This window comes from Giraffa tippelskirchi, chromosome 5 (assembly GCF_054371585.1).
Source record: "Giraffa tippelskirchi isolate mGirTip1 chromosome 5, T2T-mGirTip1v1.2.pri, whole genome shotgun sequence".
Lineage (NCBI taxonomy): Eukaryota > Metazoa > Chordata > Mammalia > Artiodactyla > Giraffidae > Giraffa > Giraffa tippelskirchi.
In genome coordinates this window covers 28618369-28633148 of record NC_137279.1, presented here as the reverse complement: position 1 = coordinate 28633148, position 14780 = coordinate 28618369, and the positions used below count along the sequence as shown (strand labels likewise).

The window sequence follows — 14780 nt, the reverse complement described above, 5'->3', positions numbered from 1 at the left end:
AGTGACCCTTGATCCAATACACAGGGTCTTTCAAGTGCCTGATGTGTTTATAACTGCATCTCAAGGCAGGGATTTGCTTTAAGAAATTGCATCCCCAAAATAATAGGGTTGGAGCCTGCACTGGAATTAGTGTTGTCATGCAGAGCTGAACACGTGTGTATTCCCTGCCAGATTTCTGTGCATCAGAACATAAGGTCAGTTGTCAAGAGTGACTCAAGTGATGGTACCTCCAGGTTTGAGCAGTTCAAGAAGCCAAATGCACTTGTGTTTGAGATGGTTGAGACCGTGTTTTGATCCATTCTCTGAAACGGCAGACCCTTCTCCTTGTCCACCCCACTGACGTAGGTCTCCGCGTGGGTACCTTCTCGCCCGTCCTGGAGCAGCGTTGCCTATAGGGCAGAGTCCCCAGGGTGTCCAGGAAGGGCTGGTTCCTGGAGTACTCGCGTTTGCAGTTCCTTTGCCTATTGGCCATGCTTTGCTTTGGCAACATCCTGTCCTCTCTACAAATGCAGACGAAGCACCTCTTCAACATACAGGGTCCATGTTTAGCCCAACTGACCAGAGCAAGAAACTTGGCACAAAAAATGTTCATTAGGCTCTTCTGTGGCATCAGGCACGGCTGTGCTTTAGGTTGGCATCTCTTTTCAAGGCAGGTGGGAAGGCAGTTTCTTCATGGTTCTAGGAGACCTGGATTCCCATTTTGGTGAGAAATGGCTTATAAATTCTGAGTATCTAAAAACTTATTAGTCCTTTATGCTTTTTATGTGTCAGAATGGAACATAAAATTATATACTAAATATTTCCTACCACCTTTGACTCATGAAAGATCTGTGGGCGTCAGATCTGGTGTATGGTGACCAGAAACCCTGAGAGAGCAGCTCTAGGCAACCAGCGTGTTTTGTCTGAATAGCTGAGGGGCTGGGGCTGGGGCTGCACCTGAAGACAGGCACCATCGGGCCTGCACTCTTACCTGTGAGGGTGTTTTCTTCTCATGCTTTCAGAGTTGGTCTAACAATTAGAACTTTGCTGGGGATTATCTCAAGTGAATGTAACATTGAAGTATGTGTTAGTTGTCGTGAGAATTTAGTATTCATTTGCTGTCTTTGAGGAGGCTCCTGTGTTGCTGATGGGTTTGCTTTTGTCTCTTTGCTCCAGGCTTCTAGTCAGTGCCTCGCAGGATGGTAAACTTATTATCTGGGACAGCTACACCACAAACAAGGTAGGCACTGCAGACTGTGCCCTGAAGACCAGTCCGGCAAAGGCACCTGTTTAAACTCTGAGTTCACTTATGCACAATTTGTAAAGGAGAGGGCAGAGGAGCACAGGGGTGTCGCTTTCAGAGTAAAGTTGTTTGGGCCAGATGGAAACCTGGTCACGTAGCTGGCACGTGTGGCCTGTGCTGCCAGGCCGCACTCTTGTGCCATGGTTGGTCTTCCCTACAAAGCAGGTGGAGGGAGGGCCTTCTCCATGTTTTTAGGAGCCAGAAATCCAATTTTAGCTCATGGGAAAGCTCATGTTTTATTTAAAAATGCAGAAGTATAGCTTTCCATTAGTGACTAGTTTTCACAAGAAATAATCTGAAAGATACTATACTTTAAAATATAAATTATTTAAAAAATTTAATCCAAGGTTGTTCAATCCATACGGAATGAAAAAAGTATTGTCGTTGGTCTAAACGTGTATAACAGACAAAATTCAGTTGTATTTTGCTGGAAAATACCAAATGTGTATAAAAAGATTGCGGTACTTAAATCTCAGACATAGGGAGGTGTGTGGTAGGATTAATTATAGTAATGTCTAGTTTGATTGCTTCACTAAAAATACTTGAGTTTGTGAATTAATTTTATAGTCATTTTGATAGGCCAATGAAATGTTTTCCTCTTACTATGTAATTTCAATTTGGAGGCTTTTCTGGTATTCCTGAAGTGCCTGCCTGACTGTAAGTTATGACTGTAATAAATCTGCATTTGGGATTCTCTGGTGGTCCAGTGGTTATGACTCCTCATTTTCACTGCCAAAGGCCAGGGTTTGATCCCTGGTCAGGAAACTAATCCCAAAAGCCAAGCAGTGCAGCAATTAAAATAAAAACTCTACATTAAATTATTGTGCAGTGCTGAATTTCTAATTAAATTTTTCCTTCATTTGGCCACCCATAAAAGTTATTTTCAAACTAATTTGTCACCTCTGGGGCAGTGACAGTTGAAGACAAGAAGCAGGGTCACAGTGTCGGTAGGTGATGTGTCTGACGCGCATGCTCACATCATGTGTGTTCTGCCCTTCAGGTCCACGCCATCCCTCTGCGCTCCTCATGGGTTATGACGTGCGCTTATGCCCCTTCTGGGAACTACGTGGCCTGCGGAGGCCTGGATAACATCTGCTCCATTTACAATCTGAAAACTCGTGAAGGGAATGTACGTGTGAGTCGTGAGCTGGCTGGACACACAGGTACACATTCACATCAATAAAGTCACAGTCGTGTGTGCTGTGGCCAGGCATTAGTTCTGTGCTGTGGACACTTGCCTCTTCTCAGTAGTTGTTTTATGAGATTGGCTACAGTAGTGGCCAGAGATACTCTGAAAGTGAAATCAAAGACAGGCCTTGATATACTTTTACCGGTAGGAAGTCTTTGGGTTTAAGTCACTGTAGTGTCTGGTTTTCAAGGATCCTGGGTACTTGGGTCACTGTGTAGTACCTGGTGGCTAACTTCTTTCCATATCAGCATGACATAGTTCAGTCTCTTCTCTCCTTGTGAACCGTCTTCCATCTTGAGCACTTTTCCACAAGGGTTTCCTAATCTAAACACGCATGTTACACATACCTGTCTCCACATGTGCACACATACGCACACCCTGACTCCATGTACACACACCTGTCTCCATGTGTGCACACACATGCTCTCTGACTCCATGTACACACACCTGTGTCCACTTGTGTGCACCCACACGCACCCTGACTAATTACCGACCAGCACTCATGCTGCACAGGGCAGAACATTCCTACAGGCCCAGGTCTCCTGAACGGAGCCTGCTGGAACTGTTAGATAGTGGGTTGTTTTGCCAATTTCAGTTTACCTGTGACAGTTATTATTCATTACAAAAGACATAACATTTCTGGAAAAGAAGGTCTCACCCCAGTATTTTACTTCTCTTGCTGTATTCTCGTTGAAAACTACACCCTCTGCTCATGTACTTCACATGCAACCAGAGAATTATCGTAGTTACTGGCGTCCTTTTGACTTCATTCAGGCAGTCTGTTAAGTTGATTCTGGCAGGTTAATTGTATATCCTTACACTTTTAGAGATACACTGCCTATATTGCACTGATTTCTGTCCTGTGTCATTTCCTGCCTTTTGTTGGCTTTGGGGTTGCTTCCTTCTTAACTCTCTAGCTTCTTATTAAGGTGGAACCTTAGGCCTTCCTTCTTTTTCAAATTGAGCCTTTAAAGCTGTAAACTCCCCTCCAAGCGTGGCTTTAGCTATGTTGTCATTCAGTGAGAAATATTTTTAACACCATTTTGATAACCTATTGTGGTTTCTGATTAAATGCAGTTATGTTCAAAAACAATGTTCTGTATCAGTTGAGTTTTTCACTTTTGTGGAGGCTTACTTCCTGAGAAGCAGGTGGTCTGACAAGGACATGCTGCGTGTGTTCAGGAGGCCAGGCTGTGGGGCAGTTCTTAGCGTGTTTGTCAGAGCAGGACTTTGACACTGTTCACATTTTCTGTGTCTTTAGTTTTGTAAGTTGCTGAGGTGGGGTGGATTTCTCTTTCTCCCTTCATTCTGGGAATTTCTGCTTCTTGTATTCTGACTTCTGTCAGTGGAAGCGGTTATGTTCCTGACCGCCATTTCTTCCTGATGAACTAACCCTCTTCCTCTCTCAGAACCTCTGCTGGAAAGTGGGCTTTATCTGATGTTTTTGCAGCCATTCCAGCCTTCTTAGGCGACTGTTTGCATGGCGTATTTCTTCCGTCTGCGTAACTGTATTTATAAACTCCGTTCCTCGTCTACTCTACATGTCTCTGCCTCTCTAGTTGTGTGAGCTTTGTGTCTGCTCCCTGCATTGCGGATGCACTGGGGTTTATGATGACCTCTCCTTTCCCGCCTTCTTTTGGGTTACCTGATTGTTAGAATTTTATAGTTTTATCTGTTGGCTTTTTGGTTACCTCTGAATTATATTTTAGGGGTTATGTAGGGATTACAGTGTACGTTCACAATTCTTAAGGTGCAGCCAGGTATGTTGTGTCCATTTATGTGCAAGACAAGAGTCTTGTAGCCATAAATGTCCGTTTCCTGCCCTTCCGCATCCTTTACAAAGTTTTCTTTTTCTAGGTCTTGCATCCTTGTGTGTTATAAGCCCCCAATATATTGTTACACTTTTTCCTTTAAACATGCTTGGCCATTTGAAGAAAATTGAATAGTCTTTTACATTTATTCAAGTCTGTACCACTTCTGGTGCTCATTCCTTCCTGAAGACATGTGCTTTCTCCTGGGTGCCCTTCAGCCTGAGGGGCTTGCTTTAGCGCTTCTTACAGTTGGTGCGGATCTCAGCAAGGAATTCTGTCTGTCCTCACCTGAAAATACTGACTATCCTTCATCCCTGAAGCATATTTTTGCTGATATATTTAATTCTGGGTTGGCATTATTTTCTTTTATCATTTTAAAGATTTTTCTTTATTTTTCAGTAGTTTGTGACGTGCCTTGGAGTGATTTTCTTTGTTTATTGTGCTTCAGCACCCTGACTTTGTAAAGTTCTTTCACTAAATTGGGGAAATTTTAGAGGCCCACTTTCTGTTCTTGGTGCTCTCTCCTTTTGTGCGTTCACGTCCTCTTAGATTCCACCTCCCGCTTCTCCAGAGCCATCCTCTAGTGCCTGTGACTTCTGTCACCTCCATGGTATTGTTAAGACCACCCAGCAAGCCATTTAAGTCAGATGTTCACTTTTTCAGTTCTAGAATTTGCTTTTAAAAAAATAGTTTTCGTTTCTCTGGTGAGATTTCCTGTCTTTTTTTATATTTATAATGAGCATAGTTAGGATCCTTGTGAGCAGTTCCAAGAGCTGCCTTTAAAATTCTTGTCTGCCAGTTCTAGCAGTCAGTCCCTTGAGGATGGTCTTGGTGGCTCTTTCCTCTTGAATGTAGGTGACATTTTCCTGCTTCTTGGTGCATCTAGTGCTTTGACTTCTGTCCTGGGCTTTTGTGGCTGTTGTGTTGTGCAGACTGCTCTCCTGGAATCCTGCCGTGTGGTCCTGTGGGGAGCAGCCATGCTGTATGGGCTCAGCTGTCTTGCTTGTGTGTGGTTTGGACAGATGTGGGGGAGTTGGTGCGTGATTTTTTAGGGCCTTGTATGGCTTTCTCCTTTCTAGGTTTTCTTCTTTCACTTTCTGGCTGTGGTTGCCCAGAACCCCTTACTGGATGCTCAAGAAAGTTGGGCCACAAGTGTGCTGTCTGAGGTGTGGCTGCGTGGTTGTGGTTGTCGCAGGAGGGGACCTGCCTGCAGGCACAGCACCTGAAAAACGAGGTCCCCCAGTGCCTCCCAAGTGCAGGCTCCCCTTCAGTTTGTCTGCTGCTGCTTCCAGTGTTTGTTAGGAGTTTGTTTTTATATTTGTCCAGAGCTCATAGTTGTTTTCTGTGGGAACGTTACTCCTGGCGGTGGAACCCAGCCTAGCCTGCCTGCCCCATCCTTGTGAACAGGGCTTCTGTCCAGTGAGCACCCTTCATAAGCCACTTTGCTTACAGTGTCAGTGAACTCGCAACACTTAAACATTCTTACTGTTTATCAGTCTCTTGTTATCCAGTTCAGTGTATGGACTTCCATTTTTAATTAAATCTTTTAAATATTTTAGCACTTTGTTTGCTGAAAGAAAAAAATAAAACTAGTATTAGAATGTGTTAGAAATTTTGTTTCCTTCATGCATTGTGAACTCTTACTTCTTGAGAGCTGAGTGGTGTGTATTAAACATTCGACATCTTAAGGGTATTTGTGACTTTTCAGACATGATGTTTCAGATCAATAAAGGTTAATGTTCTAAGAGCTTCACGTAGCCTCCCTTTAGTCGGACGAGGGTGTGAAAGGTCAGTGGACTCAGCAGATCTGAACACGTGTGGTCTGTCTCGTTTCTGTCCTTCCTAACTTCATCTGAGGGCATCAGTACCCCTCATTCGGGTGTCTTGCAAGCCTGAGCATTAACTGAGGGCTCTCTGTTAAGCCGGGGTTGGGACATTTTCTTGAAGGATCTTAGAACTCAGTTGCAATAAAACCCATCCGGGTGCTCTTTCTCAGCAGGCCCCTGTGCTTGGTGGTATCTGCAGAGTCAGGGCGGGCATCAAGCTTGTGCAGCCTCAGGAAGGAGGCTCCTGTGATCAGTTTCGTGTTGCTGTTGTTTGCATAAGATATGGGGCCCACTTGGAGCAAGCCGAGGTTCCTTCTCTCAAGTTGGCCTTCTAGGCTGTGGGAGCACTTGCGGGGCCGAGGGAGCACCTGTCAGACGTTGCTCTGTCCTCCGGTGTCTCACCTTCCTTCTAAGTTGTCTGTCCTGCGGAGTGCAAGGTGCCCTCTGGAAATGGCTCAGGGACTGAGCTTCCAGCCTTGAGATGGAGTGTGTGTTGTTGTTGTGATTACATTACATTCAGAGTAACCTTTCAAGTGCTGTTTTGGCAAAAAGGCATTATTAGATTATGTATTTGAGAAATCAGTAATGCCCTGAAAGTGCCTTCTTCCTTCCTGAACCTCCCATCCCAGTGCAGACATGGTGTCTTCCTGGGATCACCTGTTAGGAGTTTAGCCAGAAGTTCCTTGGGGCCGTGATGGCCTGCTCTCCTACAGTGGCTAGTGCTTCGTGTTTGTGGGCTGGGCTGTCCTTGCTGTCCGGGGCCCCTGGCCTGTTAGTTCCTTTTTCCTTGACAGGTGCCAGCAGGCTGGGCTGTAGGAGGAAAGAGGGCCTGTCCTGCTTCATTCCAGTCCTCCTCTCTCTGGACTGTGGCCTGCTCGTCCCTGCACCAGGCCATCCCACTGCCACTCATGGTCTCAGAGAGGCCCTGGCACACCCCTACTTGGTGCCATGTTTGTCTCTTTCCCTGACCCTCTGGGGCTCTGGAAAGGCACCAGTACCTGGGCCAGCCACTCTTCTGCTGAGGACACACACAGGGACACACGTGCACACACAGTCTGCAGGGAAGAGGTCCTCCTGAGGGCACACAGGCACACACATGTGCACACACCCACACTGTTGGGAAAGGGGTTCTACTTAGGGTGCAGACAAATGCACAAACACATACACACCCATGAGGAAGGGGTTCTGATGAGGGCACACACAGCCTGCCTGGTTCCTAAGGATCCACCATCTGATGTGTGCTGACCATCTGGGCCCTGAAGAGGCCAGAGCTCGTTGCCGGTGCTTGAAGGCTATGGCCGTAACATTGAGCTGCTGGTTCTCGGGGCAGGAAGCTCATGGGCTCCGTGTGACCACCACCTGCAGGAGATGGACACAGGTCATCTTTGAGGGCATGTTTCTTTGTGTCATTGACTTAGGAGTGCCTATGTCTGGCCTTGTGTGCAGTGCCGTTGGGGCTGGGGGCTCCACAGTGCTCCTTCCAGTCGGCTGTGCTCACCACTCGGACAGGCTAGTGCTGGAGGCTCCAGAACTGGATCTCGGAAGACTGGCTTGTATGAGGGTGGCAGTGTGCCAGGAAGTGAGTGCTGTTCTTGGAGAGGAGCTTGGGAGGAGCCCCTGGAGGAGGTTGAGGGGGGCACCCATGTGGTCCCCGGTGTCCTCTGGACATGATGCAGACTCTAGGGAGTGCTTGACCACATGTCCTTGTCTAGGCACAGAACTGATATTCTGAAACTGTTGTCTCTATTTCTTCTATGGGAGACAGTGAGGTAATATGTTAGGTAAAGGATTTGTTTTCCCAACAACCTTATGCTTTCCACATCAGCAGCTGTCAATGGGCTCTTCCTCTCTTGGTGTGGATTTTGTCTTTGGTTTTACTGAGTGACACAGCATCACACATGGCTCTGTGTGGCCTGGGAAGACTTGGTAGGAGCCCGGCCGGCTGGGGTCGGGGGCTGCCCTGCCACTGTCCCTGGGCCTCCCAGGTGGGGTGCTCACTCCATACGTGCAGTCTTCAGAGTCACTTGTGCTAAGACAACAGAGATGGTGGTGAACAGGGCTTATTCAGGAGAAATCAAATGTAGGCCCTACAGAATGGATCTTCTTCGTGTTTGCCCTTTCTTTTTCCAAAAGGGGATGTAGGCTGGGACCCGGCCTCAGCGCCAGGCTCTGCCTCGCCTCTCATGCTGCTGGGGGGTGCGGAACTGAGTGACACACAGCCATTTCCATGCTGACATGCTGACCACGCAAAACAAGTCTGCCCCCAGCCCTGCACCCCAGTCTCTTGCCCATGCAGATGCTCCATCCTGTCTCCTCCCGCCACGTCAAGGGCCGGGAGGATGGACGTGTGCTCAGAGTGCCTCCTGCCTCCTGGTGCCCGGTCCTGTGGCTCTGCTGTTGCCCGCAGTGCCTGCTGTCTGTGTGGCTTTGTTCCTCTTTCCAGCACACAGGGCAGGGCCAGAGGTGGCGGACATGGCGTTTGCCTCTCCTTGCATGGGCCTTACCATTGTGGTCACTCCATTTACAAGATGTAAAGTCGAGTCGGGTGCTCACAGTTGGGTCTGTTTTCCAGGTTACCTGTCCTGCTGCCGTTTTCTGGACGACAATCAGATCGTTACCAGCTCTGGAGACACCACCTGGTGAGTCCCAGCGTGCTTGAACCTGTATCATGCTGCTCTCTCTCCCCGCCGCGCAGCTGAGCCACAGGGAAGCCCTCAGCTAGGCCACTGTAACTGGACACAGCCCGGGGGCTTCAGACATAGGTGCAGAGGTGGACCAGTTCATGGTGCTCTGTGTAGATGTGAAAGTTCAGTTTTGAACAACTAAGAACTGATCTTGAAACTAGAGCTCTGCATGGAACACCCGCTTGTCTCTTACCCACAGTTCACCTTCCTGGGCCACAGTTACTAGCCTTGGGGGGTGTGCTTCAGCCCCCCTCAGGTGAGCGCTGCCTCCCCATGGACTCTGAGCACAGCTTCAAAGTAGCTGGTGTCACAAGAGTTTCACCTTTTTGGTGGAAGACGCTGAAACTCTGTAAAGTGTTCACTTGTGGCACCAAAACATATCCTTTAAAATCATCAAGTTGAGTCATTTCAGGCGTAAACTGTCCCTGTGGGTTTTTCTGGTTCTTTGAGGCAAGATGTGGTAGCCGAGAGACAGCAGGCCACACAGGAGGGGTGGGGGCGCCCCGGCCAGCCCTGCTCAGTAAGGTGTCCCTTGTGTGTGCGCTCACCAAAGATTTGCAATCTATCTTGACTGCCAGTTTGGGAAGAACCTCTGTATCAGAAGGTATTTTTGGAAGCTTTTTCACTTGGGAAGGATGTTTTTCAGACTGGGGTTGGGGTTGTCTTGCTTCTTTCCTGCTTGTCCCACAGGCCCTATAGAGGGGTCCCCCATGCTTGGATGTGGGGACTGGGTTGAGCTGATTTTCTGTGAGGCTGACAGGGAACGAGTAGCATCTGATGGCCTTGCTTCTGTGGGGGAAGCACAGAAACGGCGCGTGTGTCCTTGCCACACTGCCGTGTCTCACCTTTCTCTGGCCTGGAGTAGCCTCTCGAGCTGATGGCCACAGGCCCCAAGCGTGGCTTTGCCCCACGGAGTGACCCAGCCTGTGGGTTCCAGCGGGCATGGAGTGGTCCAGCAGGGGCACCAGCTGGAGGCCTTCTGCTGCCCCTCATGAGCCCCTGCGGGGCCCAAGCATGTGGCCCAGCCCACAAGTGTTCCCGCTGGACAGGGACTCGGCTCCCTCTTCTGCTGATGTGTGAGCTGGTATGAGAATCAGAGAAGCCCCGGGCGGACTCATCCATGTCGTGTATGTGCTTGGCTCTGTAACAACCATTTGAGCAAAGTCACTACAGGATGTGGATCTGTCTTAGGTGAAGCGTGGATGTTGGCTGCAGGCCTGGGGGTTTGAGGGAGTTTGTTGTGTATCTGGTCTTCCGAGCAAGGGGGTAACCACTGTCATTGCTCTGTTCCAGTGCCCTGTGGGACATCGAGACTGGCCAGCAGACGACCACGTTCACTGGACACACCGGGGACGTCATGAGCCTTTCGCTCGCTCCGGACACCAGACTGTTTGTCTCTGGTGCTTGTGACGCTTCAGCCAAACTCTGGGATGTGCGAGAAGGGATGTGCCGGCAAACCTTCACTGGCCACGAGTCTGACATCAACGCCATCTGTGTGAGTTGAGGTCACAGGTGTGGGTCAGGGCCCCTGGCTGGCCGTCAGCAGGTTAGAGTCCTCAGGAGCTGCAGCTGTGTCAGCCAATTGGAAGATGTTTTCAGGGTTAGGTGTTCTCTCTTTTCTATGCAAGTACAGTTGAATTGACAAAAACTCCCTGTGGGAGACTTGGCTGTGATTTGCTCTGTCCCGGCGAGGCCCGCGTGTGTCCCACTCTCAGGGTGACCAGTGACTGACTGTGAGGCTTCCTCCCGTCGGGGGCAAATAGTCCCATAACTGACCCTGTCAGCACAGCCTCTGCGGGACTCTGGGGGCACAGCAGTGGAGGGAGCCTGCCCTTGTCCACGTTGTCCTGACAGCAGGGCCTGGCCATCTGAGGAGGTGGAGGTGGGGAGGGGGAGAAAGTGTCTGCTTGCTGAGCTGTCCTCCACGCGCTCAGGTAGCCTGACTCCAGCGCCTGCAGGCAACCAGCCATGGGTGACAGCCACACTTCTGCTGTTCCCTGGGGACCGTGGTGGTGATGGGAAGCCAACTCTTCGCCCAGGTCTGGTCCCTACACGGCGTCTGCTGTTCGGCCAGAGCCTGGTCCTAGCTGGTCTCCAGCTACTGTGCCTCCAGTACCCTGCGTCGGGCAGTCTGCATTTCAGGTTTCCAGTGTTTCTTTCTCTCTGTTTGCAAACTGTCTTGGCTTGCTTGCTCTTTCCAGTTCTTCCCGAACGGCAACGCATTTGCAACTGGCTCAGATGACGCCACTTGCCGGCTGTTCGACCTCCGCGCAGACCAGGAGCTCATGACCTACTCCCATGACAACATCATCTGTGGGATCACCTCCGTCTCCTTCTCCAAGAGCGGGCGCCTCCTTCTCGCAGGGTACGACGACTTCAACTGCAACGTCTGGGACGCCCTCAAGGCCGACAGGGCAGGTAGGCAGCTGCCAGGCCTCTCTGGGTCTGCAGAGGGATGGGGCATGCGTCAGCTGCGACATGTGGGCCAGCAGAGGGACAGGAGCCAGGCCCTGGCACCAGAAGCTCTTGGCGGTGCCGTGTGGCTCACGCAAGCAGGACCGGGCCAGCCGCATCCTCATAGCACCCTCCCATTGTAGAGCTACAGCACAGGTTCAGCAGGGACCCCTGGAAGCACAGGTTGGAGCTCACAGTGCGATGCTGGCATGAAGTATGTGGTGGTCAGGTATATTGAAGGGGGTTGTGCGGATGAGAACTTCCTGTCTCAGTGTTGGAGAGGGAGCATGGCTGTAGGCCTGTGGCTTCCTGCTCTGGAGGGCCCCTCTTCCTCTCCTGCTCCCCTGGGTGCCCCCAGGTCTGTGGCCTCTGTCCCAACAGCATGGGGTGCTCTGAGATACAGCCTCAGGTCCCTCTGGAAAGACGTGGCTGATGATCGTCCAAGCACTGACTACTGAGTGTCACATGGTAATCCTGTCTGGGGGGAGGGGGATCACTGTGCCTGTACTGAAGGCCCACCTTCTGCATCTGTCACGAGCCCTCTGTGTGCTGTGCCCTCTGTGTTGGGATCCTTTCCTCACCACCGAGGCCTGGCAGGGACTGGATGTGGGGGTTTCTGGGTCCGCTTCAGCAAGTGGCTGGACCTCAGGCTGACCACACTGTCTTCTGCCCCCAGGGGTCTTGGCCGGGCATGACAACCGCGTGAGCTGCCTGGGGGTAACTGATGACGGGATGGCCGTGGCGACGGGGTCCTGGGACAGCTTCCTCAAAATCTGGAACTAACCTTGACAGGTAAGGGGCATCCCGCACCCTTCCCTGCTTGCAGCTCCATGTTTCTCACAACATGGAGGGAGCTGTGGGTGGGGCTTCTGGGGTCATTTGGACATGGCTGCTCTGGGTTCGCAGGCCAAGTGAGCTCTGCGGTTAGCCTGAGTACTCGCTGTGCCCCCTGAGCGGGTGCAGCTGCCATGCCACTCTGCACCTGGGTCAGGTGCTGCATTTCTCTTCATGGTCTCTCAATTCTGTTTAAAGCAGCAGGTGGACGCCACAGTGACTGGAAGACCATTCCAGCCTTGGAGCGTTGCAGATAGCATTTCCCATCCACCCCTACTAACGCGGACGCCCTGCACCCCTCAGAACTTCAAAAGGGCAAGACCTTCCCCTCACTTATTGCTGAAACCAAGAGCACAATTCCCACTGAGAGAAGAATCTCTGTGCTGTAACTAAAATGAATCGTGCATTCCTTCCGGGACCATTGTCTTTGTTTTCTTTTTTTGTTTGTTTGTTTTGAATGAATTTAAAAGGAAATACTATAATAAAAATGTTAACGAGAAGGTAAACTTGAGTGTAATTGTAAGACAGACACACCTTTTTACTAGTTTATTTGAAATCTTGATCAGTAATCCTGTTTGGTGATGTTCATGCAAAACAAGTTGAGGACCTCATCTTGTAATTGACTCTGAATTCCAGATTGTGTTTGTAACAGGATTTTGCAGACATGATTCATATTTCCTTCTTAAAATATATTTCTTTCTGCTCGTAGTTAAACAGAGGAGGAGGGTCTGGTGTGGCCTGAGATTGTTAATGATGTAAATTTAGTCCCTGGTTTTTTTTACTTCTCGTCTTGTGTCACATGACTGTCGTGCGCATGGTGTAGAAGGATGATGCTGAGACGTCAAGGAACTGAGCACGCAGACAAACAGTGACCGCGTCAGGCGCCTTTCCCCCGACCCACCCTCTCCCCTCAGTTCGGTTTTTAGTCTCACCCAGTCTCCTTGTGAAGTTGGAGGGAGGCTGACACAACAGCGCGACACTACCCTGTGCCCCACCCGGCCATCACGAGCCTCCGTCCTCAAGAGCGGTGCCGTCCTGTGCGTGGAGAGTCAGTCAGTTATTTGTGTATGAAACAATGTACAAATCAATGTTTTGAAAATAATGATCTCAAACTTTCTAAGTTAAATTTTAAAAAACCTGATCGTTTGCCATATGGGGTGGGTTTGCTCTTAGAACCGCATGCTGTAGAAATGCTCACAGTGCATATAGGACTCAGTCCTTAGATGTTCTTTTTCTTTTAAGAAATAACCTCTTTGAAGTTGTGACGTCGCGCTCTGTCCACTTTGCGTCGCTCCTCTGTGCACACGCATCGCATTGGAGGCCGTGCAGTTAGCGGCTCTACACGCTCGCCTGGCGAGATGTCACTGTTTTCTTTCTTTAAAAAACAAGTCCTGTTCCAAAATCATTTTTGGATGGGGTGGGGGGTGTACAGGGAACGGAGTCCCCGGCCTCTCTTGTGGATTCCTCAAGGCCCGCCTCTTCCGGGAACCAGCCTTTGTGCTGAGGCAGAACACTTTCTTAACACGCAGATGTCCCTGGTTCCATGCGCGTCCAGTGTTGGGCAGCGGTGCTGGGACAACGCGGGCCTCCTCCCCGCACCAGCGCCCCCGTAGCGGCAGCAGTGGCTTCTCCACCTGTGTTTGCACCATCCTGTGCGCCCTGTGCCCTGGACCCGCAGAGAGTGGGATGAGCCCCCGCCCCCGTCGGCACCTCTGTAGAGCTCTCTGCACTCTGTCCCTCACCTTTTGTATTTAATTTTAAAGTCAATGTACTGCAAGGAAGCTGGATGCAAGATAGATCCTATATTCAACTGTACTGTTATTTAAGATGTAATAAAGCAGTTTGACATGAGGGATCTTGGCGTGGCTGCTCATTTGTGGGGCTGTTGCGGTGTCTGGAGGCAGCTGCCTCCCCTGCTGCCCACTGTTCTGTCCATGTCCCTTGTCCCCATCACAGTTCAGTTCAGTTGCTCAGTTGTGTCCAACTCTTTGTGACCCCATGAACCGCAGCATGCCAGGCCTCCCTGTCCATCACCAACTCCCAGAGTTTACCCATGAAAGGTGTGGCTGGTCCTCAGATGGGCCTTCAGAGCAGTGGCGTCCTGCCAGCCCTGGCCCTTCGTCCCTGGGCAGCAGTCTGTCCTTTCCTCTTCTGAGCCTGAGCCATGCCCCTCCTTCCCTCCCTAAGATACTGAGGTCCTTACTCAATAGACAATACTTCCCTTCAGATCAGACCATTTTCATCTTTGAATTAGAAGAACTGCGTCTTACAAGAAAGAATGAGCATCAGCCCCCCACACATGAGAAACTGTGCGCTTCAGTGAGGAGAGCCCCTCACTCCCCCCCACCCCCGCCACAGGATCGAGTCCTGCTTCTGTTGCAGGACAGTTTTTCTTCAGCCCTCGGTGTTCCATAAGGTTATGAAGGCTGCCTCAGTAATCCCCTTGGTCAGGTTCATGAATAAGTGAAGACGGCTCTCAGTGGGAAGCCTTCCCACCTGAATCTCCCATTTCAGAGGATCAGGAAAACACAGGCATCAGGTCCACCCCCCCGCCCCCCCCAGCTTTGCCCCTGGGGAGGAGTGGCTGGGACGGGCACCTTCTCAAGGGTTGCTTCTGCAAGGACCATGGATGCAGTTTCTGGGTGACTGACAGCCTTAACAGTGGGTTCGCCTGGTTTCAACCTCCGCCCCCACTTCTCT

General features: G+C 50.3%; 1 protein-coding gene and 1 long non-coding RNA gene across 3 annotated transcripts in view; one reads left to right on the top strand and one right to left on the bottom strand.

Moving 5' to 3' along the window:
• GNB1 (G protein subunit beta 1) overlaps positions 1–13935 on the top strand; it is a 76484-nt gene extending 62549 nt beyond the window's left edge. The window contains exons 5-11 of one of the 2 annotated variants that reach the window (XM_081488362.1): positions 1156–1219; positions 2283–2445; positions 8681–8747; positions 10086–10287; positions 10994–11210; positions 11923–12038; positions 12282–13935. In XM_081488362.1, coding sequence (XP_081344488.1) covers positions 1156–1219; positions 2283–2445; positions 8681–8747; positions 10086–10287; positions 10994–11210; positions 11923–12029 — 820 coding nt within the window. In that variant the 3' untranslated portion in view covers positions 12030–12038; positions 12282–13935. Of the gene's footprint in view, positions 1–1155; positions 1220–2282; positions 2446–8680; positions 8748–10085; positions 10288–10993; positions 11211–11922; positions 12039–12278 lie in introns of both variants that reach the window. The other variant, XM_081488363.1, reaches the window with a different exon arrangement.
• Positions 2107–14763, bottom strand: LOC145505680 (uncharacterized). The gene is made up of 2 exons (XR_014053200.1): positions 14678–14763; positions 2107–5852 (listed from the first exon to the last, which is right to left on the bottom strand). It is a non-coding gene; the product is annotated as an uncharacterized LOC145505680 (long non-coding RNA).
• Positions 14764–14780: the final 17 nt, after the last annotated feature.